The sequence below is a fragment of the Pogoniulus pusillus genome, chromosome 32 (assembly GCF_015220805.1).
Source record: "Pogoniulus pusillus isolate bPogPus1 chromosome 32, bPogPus1.pri, whole genome shotgun sequence".
In the NCBI taxonomy this organism is placed as follows: domain Eukaryota; kingdom Metazoa; phylum Chordata; class Aves; order Piciformes; family Lybiidae; genus Pogoniulus; species Pogoniulus pusillus.
The window spans coordinates 15612785-15634854 of record NC_087295.1 but is presented as its reverse complement, the minus strand read 5'-3'; the positions used below and the strand labels follow the sequence as shown (position 1 = coordinate 15634854).

Below are 22070 nucleotides of genomic sequence, written 5' to 3'. Positions count from 1 at the left end.
CTATTGATAAGGTCTTGTAATGACAGGACAAGGGGGAATGGGTTTGAACTGGAAGAAAGGAGATTCAGAGTAGGTGTTGGGAAGTTCTCTGCAGTGAGGGTGGTGAGACACTGGCACAGGTTGCCCAGGGAGGTTGTGGCTGCTCCCTCCCTGGAGGTGTTCAAGGCCAGGCTGGATGAGGCCTTGAGTGACCTGTTCTAGTGGGAGGTGTCCCTGCTGTCTCAGTTCTAATTTAAATTCCCAGAGACTCTAATAAATTTGATAGAGCCAATAACAATTTGTAGAGTGCCCTTCCCTCTCCTCCCTCCCTTCCCAAAAGAAAGGAGTTAGCAGTAGAGAGGAAAGGTAAGCACACCCAGATAAATCAATCTCACTCGATTTGGAAGTTAAAAGGAACAGTTTAACAATAACTTAGAAAGAGGTATCTGAGGTAGGGAGGTTACAAAGGTATAGGGAAGGGAAAAGCAAAATACAAAAGGTATAAATACAACCCAAGTGTGTGCTGGTGGCTTTGGCTGCCTCGTGTCTGCCACGGGGTATGCAGGGAGCGGAGTGATGCGGGGAGGTGCGGAGAGAGAGCAAGAGCAATGCAGAGAGAGAGAGAAGTAGGAAGTCCCCCTGCTTTTATGGGACAAGAAGGGGGCAGTGGGCTCACCATCACCAGGTGGTGTTCAGACCCACCCCTGGGGAGGGGTCAAGACCTCTAGGGTCAGGTTCAGGGTTACTCCTCCTGGAGTGTTAACCCTATACACCTGCCTATGGCAGGGAGTTGGAAGTGGATGATCCTTGAGGTCCCTTCCAACCTAAACCATTCTCTGATTCTATGACAGTTGTGTATGTAGGTGGCTTAGATTTCTCAGAGAGAAACAAGTTATTTGTCTTGTCAAATACCTTCCTTTTGCTAGTGATTGGCATATTGTTCATTCTGCTAAGTGTCTCTATTAAGAGTCTTACCAATGTATTGAATGTTGCTCTTTTAAATCCTCTGAATGCTAAGCAGTGCCTACCACCACAAAGCTTTTTGTAGTTGTTCTCAGTCACAGCCAGCTTATCTTCCTTATCAGTATTAGAACATAGGAATGTGTAAGTCATCGTCTGCAAGTCAGTATTTAAGATGAATACACTGGAAGAAACAGATAACCTTTTGGCTGCTTGGACCTTTCAAGCCTGAAATAGGATGACAAAACTTCAGAAGTAGTTCTTGACTTCTGCAGAGTCCTCCCATTCCAACTGAACATTTATGACAGTATGTGAGGAACACTGAGAAACAAACCAGACAAGAAAGAGCATGAGAAGACAGACAGTTCTCTTTTTTCAGGTGAGTTATGGTGTGTGATGGAAAAGCAAGGCCAAGCAAGACACAAACTCCTATCCACTATGGTCTTTTTAGAATCCAGAAGATCTGCCTTTAGGAGACATTCCTTGCACCTTCCCTTCAGGATCACTGAAGACTCAGAGGTGATAAATATTTAGCCATATCATTTCTTACCTGGTAATAGTGCAGTTTTGCCCTTCACTAAAGGGGCTTATTCTGACATGTAAAACAGTTTCCATAACAGTTTTTGTCAGACTGGATGAAGCTTATTGCCTCATCGTATCTCTCCTCCCTCTTGCTACATCTTTTCACACATGTTGTCTGGGTGATGACTTTAGACTGGACCACAGAGCAGTGAAACATTTCTGCAAACACAGTCACATTACAGTATCCCAGTATCCCAGTATCACCAAGGTTGGAAGAGACCTCACAGATCATCAAGTCCAACCCTTTACCACAGTGCCCAAGGCTAGACCATGGCACCAAGTGCCACGTCCAGTCCTGCCTTGAACAGCTCCAGGGACAGCGACTCCACCACCTCCCTGGGCAGGAACACCAAATGCTAGTTAAGGAAGAATCTGTTACTGTGAAGGTGTAGTTACTGATGAGAGATCACTGGTGAGACTTTAATTCTGCCTATAGCTGTAGTCACATTTCATCAGTTAACATTTGTATCAGCTTTAAGCCTTTGATTTGTTTCCAGCAATGAAAAAGAGTGTATGGGACTGTAATGACATAGTACCTGTGCAGGTAAAATGCACAGTTGGTAGCCCCTCTTCCTTCTCACCCAGGAGTGATTTTGGCAGGGAGCAGGCAGCCTGGCCGGTGCTGTACAAGCCAGATGCAGCCTACAGATATAGACACTAGTTTGAAAATAGTATCTTGGCTTCCCTTGAACTGAAACCTTTTGACTCCAACAGATAAGCAAGAAAACAATGTGGCTGGGAACAGAATTAGCTGTCTGGTGACTCTTTGCTGCAGGGCACACCCGTTTGGTTACAGGGAGAAATACAGTAGTAAGCAGTAAGATTTCTCTAGTACAAAGGAAATTCTTCCCAGAGAGAGTGATTGGCATTGGAATGGGCTGCCCAGGGAGGTGGTGGAGTGGCTGTGGCTGGAGGTGTTGCAGCCAAGCTTGGCTGGGGCACTTAGTGCCCTGGTCTGGTTGATTGGCCAGGGCTGGGTGTTAGGTTGGGCTGGGTGAGCTTGGAACTCCCTTCCAATCTTGTTGATTCTATGATTCTACAATAATATTTAATTGTTTGGCTTTCTGAAGACTGGAACAGAGTCCAAACCTTCTTAACCCAGGAACAAATCTTTACCAGTAGTTTTAAAAGAGGAAAACCTCTCAATGACAGCACAAACAATCTCGACCTTTTGCTCTCCATATAATTCCTGGAAAGAAAGCCTTAGGTGATTTGTATTTGAAAGTACTTTTGAAAGTTGTCTGTGTTGAAAGTCATAATCTTCTTTCACACCTGAATAAAAAATATTTCAGTATTTAAATTCAGTATTCAAGTCATTACACTGGTAACTCAGATTATGCCAGCAGACAGGGAAAGGAGAGGAATTTGCTTCCAGCACTGGCATCTTGACAATGCTCCTATGGATTTAATCTTGGTATCACTTAGGGGGATGTAGAAACCCAGATTTTAGCTAGGACAGACTAATGGCCTAATATGATGAGAAGGGAGAAAAACACAAGTCCCCTGAGAAACAAAATGTGTTACCTTCAGGAGGAGTTTTGTTATACTCTCAGCAAGCTACACATTGAGCAGCATGGGAGTGCAAGACTTATGCCCTGGAGCACTCTGAGTGTGAGAAACCTGTTAAGATAAAGTATTTCACATGCAACTTACCTTCAAAATGAATGTCAGACCTACAGCAACAGGCTCCAAAAGCAATCTCGTGATTGTGAGAAGCTGTTAGAAGACGCAGGTTGAGAGGGTCATCAAAATTCTCACTGGTACATGTATTTCACACTGGAAAAGAAACTGACAGAAGCAACCTTCTGCTCCCAGCTCACAAAAGATGCACAGCTGAGTCAATCAGTTATTTATTTTCAGAGCCTGGGGTGGTTTATTTTTCTGCACAATGTCCCTTTTTATAAACAACAGTGAGACAGCATCAATCTTACTTTGGATCTGCAGCACCCAGGATCATAGAGAGTAGCTGAAGATGAGGCAGCAGTGTGCCCATGTGGCCAAGAGAGCCCATGGCATCCTGGGCTGGCTCAGGAACACTGTGGCCAGTAGGACGAGAGAAGTTATTCTGCCCCTGGTCAGGCCACACCTTGAGTGCTGTGTCCAGTTCTGGGCTCCTCAATTCAAGAGAGATGTTGAGGTGCTGGAAGGTGTCCAGAGAAGGGCAACAAAGCTGGTGAGGGGCCTGGAACACAAACCCTACAAGGAGAGGCTGAGGGAGCTGGGGGTGTGCAGCCTGGAGAAGAGGAGGCTCAGGGCAGACCTCATTGCTGTCTATAACTACCTGAAGGGAGGCTGTAGCCAGGTGGGGTTGGTTTCTTCTGCTAGGCAACCAGCAATAGAACAAGGGGACACAGTCTCAAGCTGTGCCAGGGCAGGTCTAGGCTGGATGTTAGGAGGAAGTTGTTGACAGAGAGAGTTGATTGGTATTGGAATGGGCTGCCCAGGGAGGTGGTGGAGTGGCTGTGCCTGGAGGTGTTGAAGCCAAGCCTGGCTGGGGCACTTAGTGCCATGGTCTGGTTGCTTGGCCAGGGCTGGGTGCTAGGTTGGGCTGGCTGAGCTTGGAGCTCTCTTCCAACCTGGTTGGTTCTGTGATTCTGTGATCAAATCAAGTTACATTTACAAAACTGGCACATTGTCCAGGTCAGATTTATTTAAAGTTTAGTGTAACTTCTATACAAGGTACAGAAAAATACATGAAAAGGAGCAGTGTGAACTTCCATGACACAGTACAGAGTTGGTGTTAGATGTCTCTAAGGATGGTATTAGAAATGATTCTTTCATCTCCTCTGACAAAAAATATCGCATCGGTTCTAATAGAAACGTTTGGAAAGACCTGGTCCCTCTTCCATTCTTCTGCCAGAAGGGTATAACCCACAAGGCATTTGATTCCACAGAGTTCATTGGAGCCAAACCCTCACTGCAACGTTCGTGAGCGCCAAGATATGAAGCTAAAATATGTATTGCCAGCGTAGCAGGAGGTAACGACGAAGGCAAAGAACTGTGGAGAGAGGGGGGAAATGTGTTAGCAAAGCCAACCAACCCAAAAAACCCCACCAAACTTGAGACCACTGCCTGAAATGGCACTGTCACCTCCTTCTACTGGTGTGCTCACTGCAGTCAACACTCTGCAAGTAAGCTTATACCCCACCTAGAAATACAGGCCTAGGAGACTAAACACGGTGTGTTTCGACTGACATCTCCACTGGTGCTAGTTTGAGGCTAACTGGAATATGCAAGTGAGAAGAATTAGATTACAGGCTGTGAAAAGGAAACAGTGCTGATGTCTGCTGCACTCATAGGCTCGCTGAGATGGATAAAAACAAGAACACAAAACACAGACAGGACAGAGTAGGGGAGTCAGTGTCCCTGTCTGTCAGAGTCTGTTCTCTGTCTCCCTGGGCTGCTTCTGTGTAACTAATCCTTCTGCTTTCTAACCCCCCTTACTGATCCTCCAAACTCACCTTGCACGTAAGGCGAACTCTGGGATAAGGCAGGGGGGTGGAAAGAAGGTGGCAGGGTGGTTGGGAGCCCCTCCTGGGCACTCTGGTTTCTGGCAGGGCTGTTGTGTTTCTGTGTTACCTTTACCTTGTCTATCTCTGTCTGTAGCTGTAACTGCTGTAACTCTCTGCTTGTCTCTTGTGCTGAGCTGTGAGTATAAAGCTTCATTCCTTAACTTTCCGTCTGGCTGAGTCTAGCCTGGGTGATTTCATGAGAGTGGGGGGGGCAGGGAACTCCCAAACCATCACACCACATTATACTGCCCCAGTATGAATCTTTGGTACTGTACTCTCACCTAGGCAATACCTGCTGCTGGTAAAGACAGGGACAGTCCATGGGACACTGTGCGCTGAAGCTAACACTCTTGCACTGCTGCTGTGTTCCAGGAATTGTCTGTAGCCCACCTGTCCCTCACCAAGGCACACTGTGCACCAAAGTGCCTTTGTTCACAGGGAAAATTTGGAGCCAAATGCAGGCCCAGACATTCTCAAACAGCAGTTCTGATGAGGGTACCAATTCCAGAGGTCCTCAAAGCAAGCAGCAGTGACAGCAGCCACACTGAGATATTGCTCCATCAGCAGAGACTGATTAGAGAGTAAACCTTCTGAAGCAGGGCAGGTTTATCTTGTTAAAACATTAAAACTACAGAGTCTCAGTAGTGCTGCTTCCACAGGCCTTGCAGTATACAGAGCCAGAAGCCAGAGCAGCTGTCAGCTCTTGCAGTTGGGTTGATGAAGTCCAGTTCAGTGCCACTGATTGGGCTCCTGTTAATTACTGCACGTTCAAACAGATAATGCTCAAAATGGCCTTATGATAGGACCAGAATGTTTTCTGCTGGTAACTAAATTAAGGTGACACTGCAAATAGCATTAACACTCCTTTTGTTAGAGTGAGCAATGACAGGACAAGACAGAACAAATGAAACTGGCAAGAGAAATTTCAATTAGATATGAGAGGAAAAAACAAGGATACAGTCACAGGGAGTAATTAAACATGGCAATGGAGGCCCAAAGTCATTCAGGAATGGCAATCCTCAGAAATACTTGGAACTCGTGGACAAGGCCCTGGTAGCCTGGTATGAGTTAGCCCTGGTTTAAGTGGGGGGTGGGGGGAGGAGGCTTGGGCCAGATTACTTCCAGAGGCACTTTCCAGCCTACAAATACTTTATGATTGCACCAATGTTTCTAGCTTGCATACCACCACTGGGCTAGGCAGGCACTTCAGCTCTGAGACAGGGCACTCTTAAGCAACCCAAACCCTCCACAGAGAACTCTTGGTGAGTCCCTTCTGAAGTGTTCTGTGGCACAAAAACCTGTAGCTGACGATGTTGAAGTTGTAGCATTCTTATTTTCCAGTAATACTATTTTCTATGGGAAAAAATCTGTAATGTAAAATCTTTCTAGCAAGGAATGACTGCTGGGGAGAGATGATTTGCTGCCTTCTCACAAACATCTACCCATGAAATCCTTCACGAGTTCAGAAAGCAAGAATCTACACTGATTAGTTTGTTTAGACAACACATTAGATAAACACTCTGAGGAGGCATTGGAAGAGATTCCAAACGTCCCAGGAGTCGCTGAGCATTCATGCATTTGGTATAAAGCCTGAAGCAGGAGGGAAGCTTATTTAGCAGTAAGCAAGTTCCTGTCAACAGCAGTGGCTAACAGATCAATAGCTAAAAACTGCCAGGGGGAAAAGGCCTTGAACACCACTGAAACGACAGGAGCACATCCAAACCCCAGGACAAAAACAGAGCAGGGGTTGATGGCTGTACACAGTAAGCTTCGGACAGATGAGAGGATTTGTGACTAGCCCAGGGAGGAGAACTGCAGGAGCATGAACAGTCAGTGAAGCAGTGTTTATTTGGAATCACTGTAGGGAATTTGACTGCTGTTGCCACAACAAGCACAAAAATCCCTTTGTGACTCCCTTAACTGAAACAGAGAAAGCCTCTACCTGCTCGGTGACGAGGCTCTTTAAAATAAAGAAGCTGCTTTTCAGCCGCTCCGACGGACTGCTTTAGACTTCCAAATTCAAGTGGCAAGGCAGTAAAACAGGACTTGCATCCACCTTAAAACGCTGGAAAATTACTTGATGTTTAAGCACTCTCCACCCAACTCAGAAAAAAAGACTGCCAGAAGCTGAGGTTCTACCAGGAAGGTTACTGCAGAAACGGTAATACTGCTTCAGGACCTACCTGTATAGGGTTAACACTCCAGGGGGAGTAAGCCTGAACCTGACCCTAGGGGTTTTGACCCCTCCCCAGGGGTGGGTCACACTCCAGGTGATGGTTAGCCCACTGCCCCTCCCTTCCTGTCCTATAAGGGAGAGAGGCTTCCTGTTGCTCTCTCTCACCACACACCACACTCTACACATCTCTGCCCGCATACCAGCATACCCCGTGGCAGACAGGAGGCAGCCAAAGCCACCAGCACACACTCGGGTTGTATTTGTACCTTGTGTATTTTGCTATTTTCCCTTCCCTATCCTTTGTAAACTTCCCTACCTCCAATGCCTTTCTAAGTTATTGTTAAACTTTTCCTTTTGACTTCCAAATCGAGTGAGATTGATTTATTTGGGTGTGCTTATCTCTCTCTCCCTATATCTAATCCCTTCCTTTGGGAAAGAAGGGGAAGAGGGGAGGGCACCCTACAAATTGTTATTGGGTCTATCAAATTTACTACAGTCTCTGGGAATTTGGATTAGAACCCAAGACACTACCCAATGGTGCTTGGTGCACCTTATCCACACGTGTGCAGTTAGCTGAGCTAAGCTGCCTTTGAGGCTGTCCAAGTGGGTCACGGTGACTTGGTGGTCACTCAGTGTGTTTTGTCTGTTCTGACATGCAGGCTGTAACTTCTGCCAGAAAGCAGGTGACAGATAAGGCAGGGGAAAAAACATATTGCAGCCGTTTCTGATGTCCTCCTGGTGGAATTTCTAGTCACCTTCAAAAGCTAGGGACTAGATTACCTGCAGGTGATAACGCCAATGTTTTGTGTGTGAGCTCCTGTAGCTGCAGCTCCTAACACTTCAGAACACGGTGTGGTGGAGGGTTGCAAAGCCCTCTTGCAAAGCCCTCATTTGGACAGAATTGTGGCTCAAAGACCATCAATCAAGGAGTCAAAACATTGCTCCCATCTGCCTGCATGACTACAGCCGCTGTCCCAGCCGCCGTTCCTAGCTATGGGAAGATTTCTCCCCCAGAGGAGAATAAGCTGTAAACATGAGCCGTTGTTTTGGGAGAAGGACCTTGGGTCTGAGACACTGTGAGCACCCTACGCACACCTGCTGGGGGCTGATGGGGTGGTGCCACAGGTTGTTTCGGTAAGAAAATAACCTATCTGTGCCTTACACCTAATTTTGAGCCAATCTGTATTGTCCACTTGACCCAAGTCTGGCTGGCACACCTCTTCTGAACAGTATTTAAGATGCTGCATGATCCTAATAAAGGGGTACCCTCGCTCACTCTCTCTCACACACACACACAGAGGCACGGCACAGCTCGGCACTCGCACTGCAGCACCGAAGCTACAGCCGACTCGCCAGCGCTTCGATCAGCGCCAGCCTCCGGACGGACGCCAGCGCCCAGCTTGGCTCGGAGCCGCGGGAGCTCAGGCAGCGCGCCCCGATCCACGACATCTAGGACTTTTAGGACTGAATTCGGACAGTGAGTAACTGAGAAAACTTGCTCTAAAGCCAGAACAATCTAAAGCCTTCCAGTGGAACTCTTTCACGCCACAGACTCTCTTCCTAAATTCTTTCACACTGTTGCTAAATTCCTGATTTCTTATACGTAGCCATTCTGTGATTTAATTCACAAACCGCTTACGAAGGACTTACGTGGGGTAGTTGTAAATAAGGCTGGGGAGGTGTGATGGTTTGGGCTCTTACCCGCCCCCCCCCACTTTGTATTTGCCCCAGCTAACTCAGACGGCCTCTGGGAATATAGATGAAGCAATTTATTTACAGCTAGCAGAATTTACAAGCAGCTATTTACAATACATACAGTTATATACAATTATATACAGAAATATACAAAGGATAAACAATACAAAAGCACAACTCTCCTCCCAGAAACCTGAGTCCCCAGGAGGGGCTCTCAAACCACCCCAACACCTTCCCTGCCCTCTCAACCTTACCCCAGTTCTCAGGAAGAAGAGAAGTGCAGCCAAGAGGTTAGGGAGCAAGGTTAGTGGGAGCAGGGTTAATGAGATGTGACCAGGTCTGAAGGCAAAGGCAGAAGAGAAAAAAAACAAAATGGAGAAAAAGTCTTTCTTCTTCCCAGAGCTCTCAGCATGACTGTGAGAGAAGGAGACACAATTGTTTTTCATTTCACTGCCTGTTATCAAGCTCTTCTACCAAAACATTCCAGCTTGCTTCTAACTAGCACAGGAGGGGGGTTCCTAGTGTATATAATATTAAATAGTTTAAACTTTTTGTTTTAATTCAGCCTCGTATTTCCTTCCCCGAAAACCCAGACAAACACGGGCATGTCACCCTCCCTGCCAGCGAGCTGCCTCTTGCTATGACTGCACTGGACACAGAAGAGATTTAAACAAAACAGGAACTCACTGAAGAAGCTGCCCAGCTGTTGTAATTGTGACTGTCAAGTTCTTTGGTAACTGAAGATGCATCTACAATGGCAGCAATGAGGTACAAAAGGAAGGCACTTCCATTAAAACACAGACCCTGTTGATACACAAAACAGTGTTAGTGTTAATATGTAAATGCATTTGTTGCTGTTTTCTGTTGCAACACTACAAAGCCCTCCTCTGCAATCCAAGGTACACATTCAATCTGCACAAGAGAGGTGAGTCTAACTGTTTTTACCTTCTTTCAAGTTTCTCTCTGTAAGATTAAATTGAAATGCTTATTTTGTTCTAATGTTTATAGATCTTCAATTTTTGGGGCAAACTGCTCTCTTCACCACACTGAATGCAGAAAAACCCCTAAAGCTGGTGTGCTGTGACTTCCCAAAAGTGAAACTAAGGACACTGTTTGGCAATCACAAAGCGCTAGGCGGTAGGAATACGACACTACATTGAACCACGAAGCTGAAAGTACATTTCTAATCTACATAAAGATTCACGGGAGGAATCAAGGATGAATATTCACAAAGCTTCTAAAACTTTGTTTTCTTTGCTTCTGAAGAAGATAAAGAAGGTGCCATTTCTTTCAGTAGTACTCCTCAATCTTTCAGGACCTTTCTGTTCTGCCTGTATTTGAGAGGAGAAAGATACAGATGAACCCAAGGAGAACAGTCTGAACGGACTACGTAGAATCATAGAATCAGCCAGGCTGGAAGAGACCTCCAAGCTCAGCCAGTCCAACCTAGCACCCAGCCCTGGCCAAGCAACCAGACCATGGCACTAAGTGCCCCACCCAGGCTTGGCTTCAACACCTCCAAGGACAGCAACTCCATCACCTCCCTGAGTAGCCCATTCCAATGCCAATCACTCTCTCTGACAACAACTTCCTCCTAACATCCAGCCTAGACCTCCCTTGGCACAGCTTGAGACTCTGTCTCCTTGCTCTGTTGCTGCTTGCCTGGCAGCAGAGCCCAACCCCACCTGGCTGCAGCCTCCCTGCAGGCAGCTGCAGGCAGCAATGAGCTCTACCCTGAGCCTCCTCTTCTGCAGGCTGCACACCCCCAGCTCCCTCAGCCTCTCCTCACAGGGCTGTGCTCCAGGCCCCTCCCCAGCCTTGCTGCCCTTCTCTGGACACCTTCCAGCACCTCAACATCTCTCTTGAACTGAGGAGCCCAGAACTGGACACAGCACTCAAGGTCATAGGTCAGCAAGACTCACATGTGACAGATGCTGTGTTTTCTCTTGTCTCAAGGTATCTGTGATCATTACTAAGAAAGCAGCAAAGCACATAATACTGATTGTATAACACAGAGGACAAAAACCCTACTTGTTCAGGTTTTGCCTGTGACAGAAAACAGAAAAGGGAGGGAGAACAGAATTGCAAGAAGGTGAAAGCCTTTAAAAAACCCCTGTACATCTTTTAAAGTATCTAATTTTAATACTTGGTCTCTTACTCACTAGGAAGTCCATTCCTGTTTTAAAAATAACCACCCCCCAACTCCACCCTGTTACTTGTTTAATACATATTAATTTGGCTGTAGAAATATACTTTTAGCTCACTGGTGCCAAGTGGAATACTCATGACATGCTTTGCACACAGTTAAAATTGCAGGAACCAGAAACTCAATTTAAACCACTTCCTAACCTTTAGTTTCTGGCCCTGAGCTTTGCATTCTAGGGTGCCATGCAAATATCATAGCCTTTAGCTCTGTTGTTCCAATTGCCTCTAAATGTTGCCATAATAGTGCAGCTCCAAGTTAATTTCCATGGTGTGACTGTTGTGGAAGGCAAAAAATAGCCCAAATTAGGCCTGAGCATGTCCTGGCTTGCCCAGACTTTCTTCTGCTCTCTCTCCTTCTGCTGATGGGAGAAAGGAAGACAAAAGGGCCTGGTGCCCCATGTCTGTCCAAACTTGTTTACAGGGTACCCACTCATGTTTATACACTTGTTTGAGTTCTGCCCTAAAAGGTAAAGGCAAGCCCTGACTTCACCTAATATGGTTAAACTTAGCCAAGTGCCATTCTGATTGGCTAATCTGTGTCCAGAGATCCACTGGACTCGGGCTACACTGATAAAAGAGGTGAGCAGGTAACACAACATGTTGCTGCTGCTGCCACTGCTTTTGCCTAACATGCTCTCTGCTTCTGGCAGTGATTCTGCCATTGTACTTGCCATGCTCTGCTAAGCTATAACCTAGCCCTGCTGCATCATAACGAGCCCTGATGCTTTGGGTTTGTCTACCTGGAAACTGCTTCGAGTTGACCAGGAATAGGCTTTAAATACCTTCCCGCGATAGGCTTGCTTAGCCAGCGCGATGTTGTGCCCAGGCTGCACATCTGCAAGACATCCTGCCTGCAAGGCTTCTGCCAGGACAAGCAGCCCTGGAGGGGACACAGATTGTCCAAAAGGAACCTAGACTAGGTCAGACATCGTCTGCCTCTTTCCCACGCACTCTTGATAGAACCTGGAAAGATCAGAAGCCTCAGCAGCTGACAAGACACCGACAGCACTCCCTACAAGTGTTTAGGTGGTGTCTGAAGCTGTAGTTAGGCCTGGGAAATCCAGAGATTTTTATTTTTGTGAGTAAAGATTCAATAGTCTCTTTAGCAAATCTTTAGCAAAACTGTAAGTAAATCCACCTAGAGCCTTCTGCCTTACACAGAAAGGAGCTTCCTGAGCCCATCTCGTGGGCAAGCGGTCAAATTGACTGCAAGAGCCTCTCTTCCAGTTCAACTGAGTTTAATGTTTGTACCATTGCTGATTATTTCTGAAGCATTCCAGATTCTCTTTATCCTTTATATAATGTTTCCACAACCACTGCAAAGAACCTGATATTATTGTTAAAAATGACTGAGTGGGCAGCAAGACTCCTGAAGAGCAAAATTCATAAACAATATTAATTTTGAGAAGATATTATCTTGCATCATTAGAGAATCATGGAATGGTTTAGGTTGGAAGTGACCTCAAAGATCATCCAGTTCCAGCCCCTGCCATAGGCAGGGACACCTCCCACTAGAACAGGTCACTCAAAGCTTCATCCAACCTGGCCTTGAACACCTCCAGGGAGATTGTGGAGCACAGAATCACCAAATGTGATCTCGTGTTTGGTGATTCTGTGTTCCACAACCTCCCTGGGCAACCTGTGCCAGTGTCTTACCACTCTCAAGGTAAAGAACCCTTCCCTTACATCTAGTTTGAATCTCCCCTCTGCCAGTTTAAACCCATAATTACCCTCCATAACAGTGACCCAGTGGATACTGGGTATACATGCCCACTGAATCCACTAGTCACCAACTCTGGCAAAACCTCAAAACTGAGCTGCAGCCCAAGAAGAGTTCAGAATGCAATGACAAACTATATCCACATCAACAAATTCCCTCAGTGCACCAAAGCATGGAGCAACACTTTGAACTGAGTGGATGCTCAGAGGGCTGGAGCAGCTCTGCTGTGAGCACAGACTGAAAGAGTTGAGGCTGTGCAGGCTGGAGCAGAGGAGGCTCCCAGGTGACCTCCTTGTGGCATTCCAGGATCTGAAGTGGGCTACCAAAAAGCTGGGGAGGGACTTTTCAGGATATCAGGAAGTGACAGGACTGGGGGGAATGGAGCAAAGCTGGAGGTGGGGAGACTCAGACTGGACATGAGGAGGAAGTTGTTGAGCATGAGAGTGGTGAGAGGCTGGAATGGGTTGCCCAGGGAGGTGGCGGAGGCCTCATGGCTGGAGGTATTTAAGGCCAGGCTGGATGAGGCTGTGTGCAGCCTGCTCTAGGGTAGGGTGTCCCTGGGCATGGCAGGGGGGTTGGAACTGGCTGATCCTTGTGGTGCCTTCCAACCCTGACTGATTCTATGTTGTATGTTGGTATGGAAGGTAGTCCATCTCCAGGGCACTTGATGCTGGCAGAGTTCACTTCAGACTCAGTGCCACAAGCTCCAGTGCTGCACAGAGTTCACAGCCATGTGAAGGGAAGCCTGCTTTCCCAAGTGCAGGTCCCTCCAGAACGCAGCATGCTGTGCCATCCTCTGTCAGCAGGCCAACCTCCAGGCCATCACTGCCTATGGAAGACTTTCCATGCAGAAAGCCTTCTTTGAGTTTTCAGAGCAGGCTGAAGGGCATGCACATTCCTAAGCCCTTGAGCCCTTAGGGCATTTAGAACTAGGCCACTTCCCCATCTTTCCATGAGGAGTGGTGGGCAGTACCTGAACGCTTAGATGGAGCCCAAAGCCTAGCACATGAGGTCTAATTACAGTATCCCAGTATCATCAGGGTTGGAAGAGACCTCACAGATCATCAAGTCCAACCCTTTACCACAGAGCTCAAGGCCAGACCATGGCACCAAGTGCCACGTCCAATCCTGCCTTGAACAGCTCCAGGGACGGCGACTCCACCACCTCCCCGGGCAGCCCATTCCAGTGTCCAATGACTCTCTCAGGGAAGAACTTTCTCCTCACCTCCAGCCTAAATCTCCCCTGGTGTAGCCTGAGGCTGTGTCCTCTTGTTCTGGTGCTGGCCACCTGAGAGAAGAGAGCAACCTCCTCCTGGCCACAACCTCCCCTCAGGTAGTTGTAGACAGCAATAAGGTCTCCCCTGAGCCTCCTCTTCTCCAGGCTAACCAATCCCAGCTCCCTCAGCCTCTCCTCGTAGGGCTGTGCTCAAGGCCTCTCCCCAGCCTCGTTGCCCTTCTCTGGACACGCTCAAGCATCTCAATGTCCCTCCTAAACTGGGGGGCCCAGAACTGAACACAACACTCAAGGTGTGGTCTAACCAGTGCAGAGTACAGAGGCAGAATGACCTCCCTGCTCCTGCTGGCCACACCATTCCTGATGCAGGCCAGGATGCCACTGGCTCTCTTGGCCACCTGGGCACACTGCTGGCTCATGTTCAGGTGGGTATCAATCAGCACCCCCAGATCCCTCTCTGTCTGGCTGCTCTCGAGCCACTCTGACCCCAGCCTGTATCTCTCCATGGGGTTGTTGTAGCCAAAGTGCAGCACCCTGCACTTGGAGCTGTTCATGCACTTAGAAAAGAGTGGGGCTTATCTCACTTGTTACCATCAAGTGGACCTAGCAAAAGGTATTATCTGTACCCCCAGATCTCACCTGGACATTGCAGCAATAAACCATCAAGCTTGGTTTCAGGATGAGATGCCAACAACCGCCAGTTCCAAGCACTTCTGTAAAGCTGATTTCCAAACTCCAAATGTGATTGCCTAAACTGTTGTTATTTTCAGATTTCCCATTCCAAAAAGACTCAATTACCCTGGGAAGCTACAAAGCCCTGCACTACCTTGTCATGTAGAAAAGATAAAAGCACATAATTTTTGAGAAGTGCTGCCCTGGGAAATAACACTGTTGGGGAAGATGGAATGCAGTGCAGGCTGACTGGGCCTTTACTGCCAGTGCATTACTCAAACCAAATGGTTCATGCTAAATTACCATCTGCTTCTTAAACTCCAATTTACCAGATTTTAAAAGCTTCCATTGATTGTTTTAGCAAAGAACTTGCACTATTTAGTAGAGTCAGTTTGGAAGTATGTCCTTTGGGTTCATTTGCAGTAAAAATAACTGCATCTCAAGCAATCTGGTGATGTGCTTAACCTGCAGAAAGTTAATTTATGGCAGAGGAATCCACATGGAATTTTGGATACTGCATTCAGTAGGCACAGCTTGAGATAACTGTGGCCTAAGGAGGCAGAGCAATAACTATCAGAGACTGAAATTCAGGATACATCAGACTAGGTGGGTGTAATCTCACTCACAAAGGTGTGTCCATGCTTTCTTGAACTAAGACATCAACAACATGTCTCTGAAAAGAGAACAAACATTCCTCTTGGCCAGCCAGACGTGTTCCCAACAGCTCTTTTAATACCTCAGGGCAAAAGAAGCTGGAATGCAGGTGTCCTTTATTTATCTTGCTTTTGTTTTCTCTTCCTACTACCTTTACTATAAAAGAAGACTACCTTTTGAACCTACGTTTATGTGGCCTTATCTACAGCATCTTTGTAGCTCAGAGCAAGAAATACACTCACAGTATCACAGTATCATTAGGGTTGGAAGAGACCTCACAGATCATCAAGTCCAACCCTTAACCACAGAGCTCAAGGCTAGACCATGGCACCAAGTGCACTCAATATGAAGTAGAAACAAGTCAAACACTCCAAGCTTGTCCACCACATAGATCAGAGGCAATTTATTTACATGCAGCTGTTGTCTGGTACCAGTGTTAAACTGGTGAAAAAGGGTGATGCCTAAAGCTGCATCCAAATGGATACAAAGATGCTTTCTCTTTGAAGGTACTTTACTTACATCTAATGCAATGGGAAGAAACCCACACCTTTAAATGTAAATGTTTACTGCTGTAATGGAAATAACCCAACATTTATATAGCAGTGTTGTAGCCTTAATGATAATTGCTGGTCAGTATCTTTATTGATGATCTGGACCAGGAGGTTGAGTCCAACATTAGTAAGTTTGCAGATGACACCAAGCTAGGTGCAGGTGTGGAGCTGTTGGAGGGTAGCAGAGCTCTGCAGAGGGACCTGGACAGGTTGCATGGGTGGGCAGAGGCCAATGGGATGAGATTGAACAAGGCCAAGGGCAGGGTTCTACACTTTGGCCTCAACTCCAAGCAGTGCTACAGGCTGGGGCCAGAGTGGCTGAGAGCAGCCAGGCAGAGAGGGAGCTGGGGGTGCTAGTAGGGTGCTGAGAGTAGCTGAGGATGAGGCAGCAGTGCCAAGGTGGGCAGCAGAGCCAATGGCATCCTGGGCTGGCTCAGGAGCAGTGTGGGCAGCAGGACAAGGGAGGTTCTTCTGCCCCTGTGCTCAGCACTGCTCAGGCCACACCTTGAGTGCTGTGTCCAGTTCTGGGCTCCTCCATTGCAGAGAGATGTTGAGGTGCTGGAAGGTGTCCAGAGAAAGGCAGCAAGGCTGGGGAGGGGCCTGGAGCACAGCCCTGTGAGGAGAGGCTGAGGGAGCTGGGGGGGTGCAGCCTGCAGCAGAGGAGGCTCAGGGCAGAGCTCATTGTTGACTACAACCACCTGAAGGGAGGCTGTAGCCAGGTGGGGTTGGGCTCTGCTGCCAGGCAAGCAGCAACAGAACAAGGGGACACAGTCTCAAGCTGTGCCAGGGGAGGTCTAGGCTGGATGTTGTTAGGAAGTTGTTGTCAGAGAGAGTGATTGGCATTGGAATGGGCTGCCCAGGGAGGTGGTGGAGGCACCATCTCTGGAGGTGTTGAAGCCAAGCCTGGCTGGGGCACTTAGTGCCATGGTCTGGTTGATTGGCCAGGGCTGGGTGCTGGGTTGGGCTGGATGAGCTTGGAGCTCTCTTCCAACCTAGTTGATTCTATGATTTTATCTGAACATGATTCTGGTTGTTCTTAGTAGTTGCTATAGTTGGCTATTTATTAAAGCAGCAAAGGGCAGGACGAGTCTCCTTCCTGTACACAACAGAGGTGATAAGAAGCTATTTGCAACACAGAACTCAAATATATTTTATCATAAATAGAACAGAATCCTAGCCAATAATCCTAGTCCATAATCTTCAGCTAGAACAAAACAAAAAGCAAACAAGGGGCAACCCCTCCCAACGTACTTTACTGTATCAGACAAACAGAAGACTAAAATTCATAGTAATTCTTTAATTGGTCACAAGTAGCCACTTGGATGAGATGACTTTTAGAATCTATTAACCTGAACACCATCCTGTTATAAAATTCATGCAAACAATCACAGAATCACAGAACCTTAGATGTTGGAAGGGACTTTTAGAGGCCATTATGTCCTGCCCAGCAGGATCCTCTAAGGTAGTTCACATAGGAATGCATCCAGGCCAGTTTTGAAAGTCTCCAGGAGACTCCACAGCTCTCTGGGCAGCCTGTTCCAGGGCTCTGTCACCCTCATTGTAAGAAGTTTCTCCTTATGTTCAGGTGAAACCTTCTATGTTCCAGTTTGTAGCTGTTGGTCCTTGTCTTATTGCTGCACACCACCAAAAAGAGATCGGCCCCTGCACTTGACACCTACCCCACAGATATTTGTACACATGGATAAGATCTCCTCTGTCTTCTCCAGACTAAACAGCCCCAGGATTCTCAGTCTCCATTCGTAGGGGAGATGCTCAAGGCCCCCAGACATGCTCATGGCTCTCGGATGGGCTCTTTTCAGCAGCTCCCTATCTCTCTTGAACTGGGGAGCCCAAGTTACACTGTTGAGAGGCACAACCAGCCAGGCATGGTCAGGTTACAAAAGCTGAGATTTTGTCCTGTGACTACATTAGCTCTTTATCTGATCTGCATTAGGTCTTGAGATAAATGCAAGGGATGGCATGGCCCACATTTTGCATGTATAGAACACTAATTCTCAGCACCACAGTAAGTCACACATGGATTGTCAGACCGTTGCTGCCTCTGAACCAACTCTGCTGTTACTTTAGCAGAGGCAGACTCACGTTTTCAGGGCCAGGGTCCCACTTCCAACACATGGTGTTTAGTCAAGTAGGCATTTCTGCTGTTTAAGCCATATGGCCAAGTCTGTTACCTCAGGGGCAGCAACAGACCAATTGTTCACAGGAACCAAGTAGTACAGGGAGAAAAAGAAGCCCCTGTGCTTGAGTATCAGTCACACAGTGTATAGGGTTAACACTCCAGGGGGAGTAACCCTGAACCTGGCCCTAGGGCTTTGACTCCTCCCCAGGGATGAGTCTGAACACCACCAGGTGATGGTTAGCCCACTCCCCCCCCCTTCCTGTCCCATAAAAGCAGAGGGACTGCCTGTTCCTCTTTCTCTGCATCTCTCTGCATCACTCCACTCCCTGCATACCTGCTTTAAAGGGGGCCCCACAGACATCATTAAAAGTCAAGACAGCACATCAGCTGCTGAAGGAAATGGTGAACTGTGCCCCTGTACTCTGCACTGGTTAGACCACACCTTGAGTATTGTGTTCAGTTCTGGGCCCCCCAGTTTAAAAGGGACGTTGAGATGCTTGAGTGTGTCCAGAGAAGGGCAACGAGGCTGGGGAGAGGCCTTGAGCACAGCCCTACGAGGAGAGGCTGAGGGAGCTGGGATTGGTTAGCCTGGAGAAGAGGAGGCTCAGGGGAGACCTTATTGCTGTCTACAACTACCTGAGGGGAGGTTGTGGCCAGGAGGAGGTTGCTCTCTTCTCTCAGGTGGCCAGCACCAGAACAAGAGGACACAGCCTCAGGCTGCACCAGGGGAGATTTAGGCTGGAGGTGAGGAGAAAGTTCTTCCCTGAGAGAGTCATTGGACACTGGAATGGGCTGCCCGGGGAGGTGGTGGAGTCGCCGTCCCTGGAGCTGTTCAAGGCAGGATTGGACATGGCACTTGGTGCCGTGGTCTGGCCTTGAGCTCTGTGGTAAAGGGTTGGACTTGATGATCTGTGAGGTCTCTTCCAACCCTGATGATACTGGGATACTGTGACACTGTGAAAAACTATCTCAGTAGGGTCAGGTTAGCAAGAAGGATAAATGCTGCTGGTATCTAGCCACAGTAACTGGGGGGAAATGTGCAAAAAGCACAAGTGCAGCCAGTTCACTACAACTCCAGAATGCACTGAGATTTTGTTGTTTTCATATCCCATCACATGTAAAACAAAACAAAAAGAATGGATGTATTTACCACTGTGGTCCATGGCACCTGGGGAATCCTGGTGTAGGTCATAGTCATATAGATGATCAGAAAGAAGATGGTAAGAACCCAGTAAAACACAGCTACAAACATCACCCAGCCAAATGCTGGGTATAGAAAGTATTCTGTCCCAGCAATCAGGGTCCACACCAGCAGCCCCAACACCTGCAAAAGTTATGGAGAAGAAAGAAAACTGTTACAGTCTTAGAAGTCACACATTTGTTCAAGGGCAAGGAATCATAGAATCATAGAATCAACCAGGTTGGAAGAGACCTCCAAGATCATCCAGTCCAACCTAGCACCCAGCCCTATCCAATCAACCAGACCATGGCACTAAGTGCCTCATCCAGGCTTTTCTTGAAGACCCCCAGGGACGATGCCTCCACCACCTCCCTGGGCAGCCCATTCCAATGCCAATCACTCTCTCTGTGAAGAACTTCTTCCTAACATCCAGCCTATACCTACCCTGGCACAACTTGAGGCTGTGTCCCCTTGTTCTATTGCTGGTTACCTGGGAGAAGAGGCCACCCCCCACCTGGCTACAATGCCCCTTCAGGTAGTTGTAGACAGTAATAAGATCACCCCTGAGCCTCCTCTTCTCCAGGCTAAACACCCCCAGCTCCCTCAACCTCTCCTCATAGGATTTGTGCTCCAGGCCCCTCACCAGCTTCGTTGCCCTTCTCTGGACATGTTCCAGCACCTCAACATCTTTCTTGAATCGAGGGGCCCAGAACTGGACACAGTACTCAAGGTGTGGTCTGACCAGTGCTGAGTACAGGGGAAGAATAACCTCCCTTGTCCTGCTGCCCACACTGTTCCTGATGCAGGCCAAGATGTCATTGGCTCTCTTGGCCACCTGGGCACACTGCTGGCTTATCTTCAGCTTACTATCTATCAGTACCCCCAGGTCCCTTTCCTCCTGGCTGCTCTCCAGCCACTCTGTCCCCAGCCTGTAGTGCTGCTTGGGGTTGTTGTGGCCAAAGTGCAGAACCCTGCACTTGGCCTTGTTAAATCTCACCCCACTGGCCTCTGCCCACCCATCCAGCCTGGCCAGGTCCCTCTGCAGGGCTCTGCTACCTTCCAACAGATCAACACCTGCTCCTAGCTTGGTGTCATCTGCAAACTTACTGATGCTGGACTCAATCCCCTCGTCCAGGTCATCAATAAGGATATTGAACAGGACTGTGCCCAGCACTGATCCCTGGGGCACACCACCAGTGACAGCTGCCAACTGGATGTGGCACCATTCACCACCACTCTCTGAGCTCTGCCATCCAGCCAGTTCTTGATCCAGCACAGAGTGAATCTGTCCAAACCATGAGCTGCCAGCTTGGCTAGGAGCTTCTTGTGGCAGACAGTGTCAAAGGCTTTGCTGAAGTCCAAGTAGACTACATCCACAGCCTGCCCCACATGCACCAGGCGGGTAACCTGATCATAAAAGGAGATCAGGTTGGTGAGGCAGGACCTGCCCTTCCTAAACCCATGCTGGCTGGGCCTGATCCCTTGGCTATCCTGCAGGTGCTTTGTGATGGCACCCAAGATGACCTGTTCCATGACCTACTGCTCCCATTCACACAAGCATTTGATGAGCTGAGTTAGGAAGTTACACTGACAGAATATTAATCTAACAACAGGGAAGAACAAATAAAACTGATTTTACTCTGACAGGGTCACAAAGAGAAAGGCAGAATGCAGCATGTCAGTGCTGATTCAGCTCACCTTTAACTATTAGGGAGCCAAACTTGCAGTGGTTTGACAGTGAGCTCTCAAAAGGATTATTTATTGTGGTTCACCAGCTTATGCCTACGCAGGTAAATACTACTGATGTGCCAACAGCCAAATAACTTCAGAAAACAGAAGTGTGTGAAGGACCAGTGGGATCTTCAGGTCCCATCTGCCACAGTTACAGGTAACTGAATAGTTGCAGGTCTATCTCCAAATGTTCCAAGCCTGTTCTGTGGACTGGCAGGAACCACAGACACAGAGCAACTCCTAGAACCTTTCTAGAGAATCAGAAAATGGTTTAGGTTGGAAGGGACCTCGAAGATCATTCATTTCCAAGCCCCTGCCATAGGCAGGGACACCTCCCACTAGAACAGGTCACTCAAGGCCTCATCCAACCTGGTCTTGAACACCTCCAGGGAGGTTGTGGAGCACAGAATCACCCAACGTGATCAAAGATCACGTTGGGTGATTCTGTGCTCCACAACCTCCCTGGGCAACCTGTGCCAGTGTCTCACCACCCTCACTGTAAATAACCCTTTCCTAACATCTACTTTCTGTCTCCCCTCTGCCAGTTTAAACCCATTCCCTCTCATACTGTCATTACGAGACCTCGTCAAAAGTCCCTCCCCAGCCTTCCTGCTAAATTACTTTCAAACTACTACAGCCAGATTTGCAACACAGGGTGGAGCAAAGTATCACAGTATCCCAGTATCATCAGGGTTGGAAGAGACCTCACAGATCATCAAGTCCAACCCTTTACCACAGAGCTCAAGGCCAGACCACGGCACCAAGTGCCATGTCCAATCCTGCCTTGAACAGCTCCAGGGACGGCGACTCCACCACCTCCCCGGGCAGCCCATTCCAGTGTCCAATGACTCTCTCAGGGAAGAACTTTCTCCTCACCTCCAGCCTAAATCTCCCCTGGCACAGCCTGAGGCTGTGTCCTCTTGTTCTGGTGCTGGCCACCTGAGAGAAGAGAGCAACCTCCTCCTGGCCACAACCTCCCCTCAGGTAGTTGTAGACAGCAATAAGGTCTGCCCTGAGCCTCCTCTTCTCCAGGCTAACCAATCCCAGCTCCCTCAGCCTCTCCTCGTAGGGCTGTGCTC

The 22070-nt window shown here is 48.0% G+C and overlaps 1 protein-coding gene across 3 annotated transcripts in view; it reads right to left on the bottom strand.

Annotated features, from left to right (window-relative positions):
* Positions 1 to 4146: 4146 nt before the first annotated feature.
* CMTM8 (CKLF like MARVEL transmembrane domain containing 8) overlaps positions 4147 to 22070 on the bottom strand; it is a 53403-nt gene continuing 35479 nt past the window's right edge. Inside the window, exons 2-4 of one of the 3 annotated variants that reach the window (XM_064169813.1) lie at positions 19231 to 19404; positions 9592 to 9708; positions 4147 to 4519 (exon numbers count right to left, since the gene is read on the bottom strand). In XM_064169813.1, the coding sequence (XP_064025883.1) occupies positions 4436 to 4519; positions 9592 to 9708; positions 19231 to 19404 (375 nt within the window). In that variant the 3' untranslated portion in view covers positions 4147 to 4435. Of the gene's footprint in view, positions 4520 to 9591; positions 9709 to 9740; positions 10236 to 19230; positions 19405 to 22070 lie in introns of those variants that run through there. The other 2 variants (XM_064169815.1, XM_064169814.1) reach the window with 2 other exon arrangements.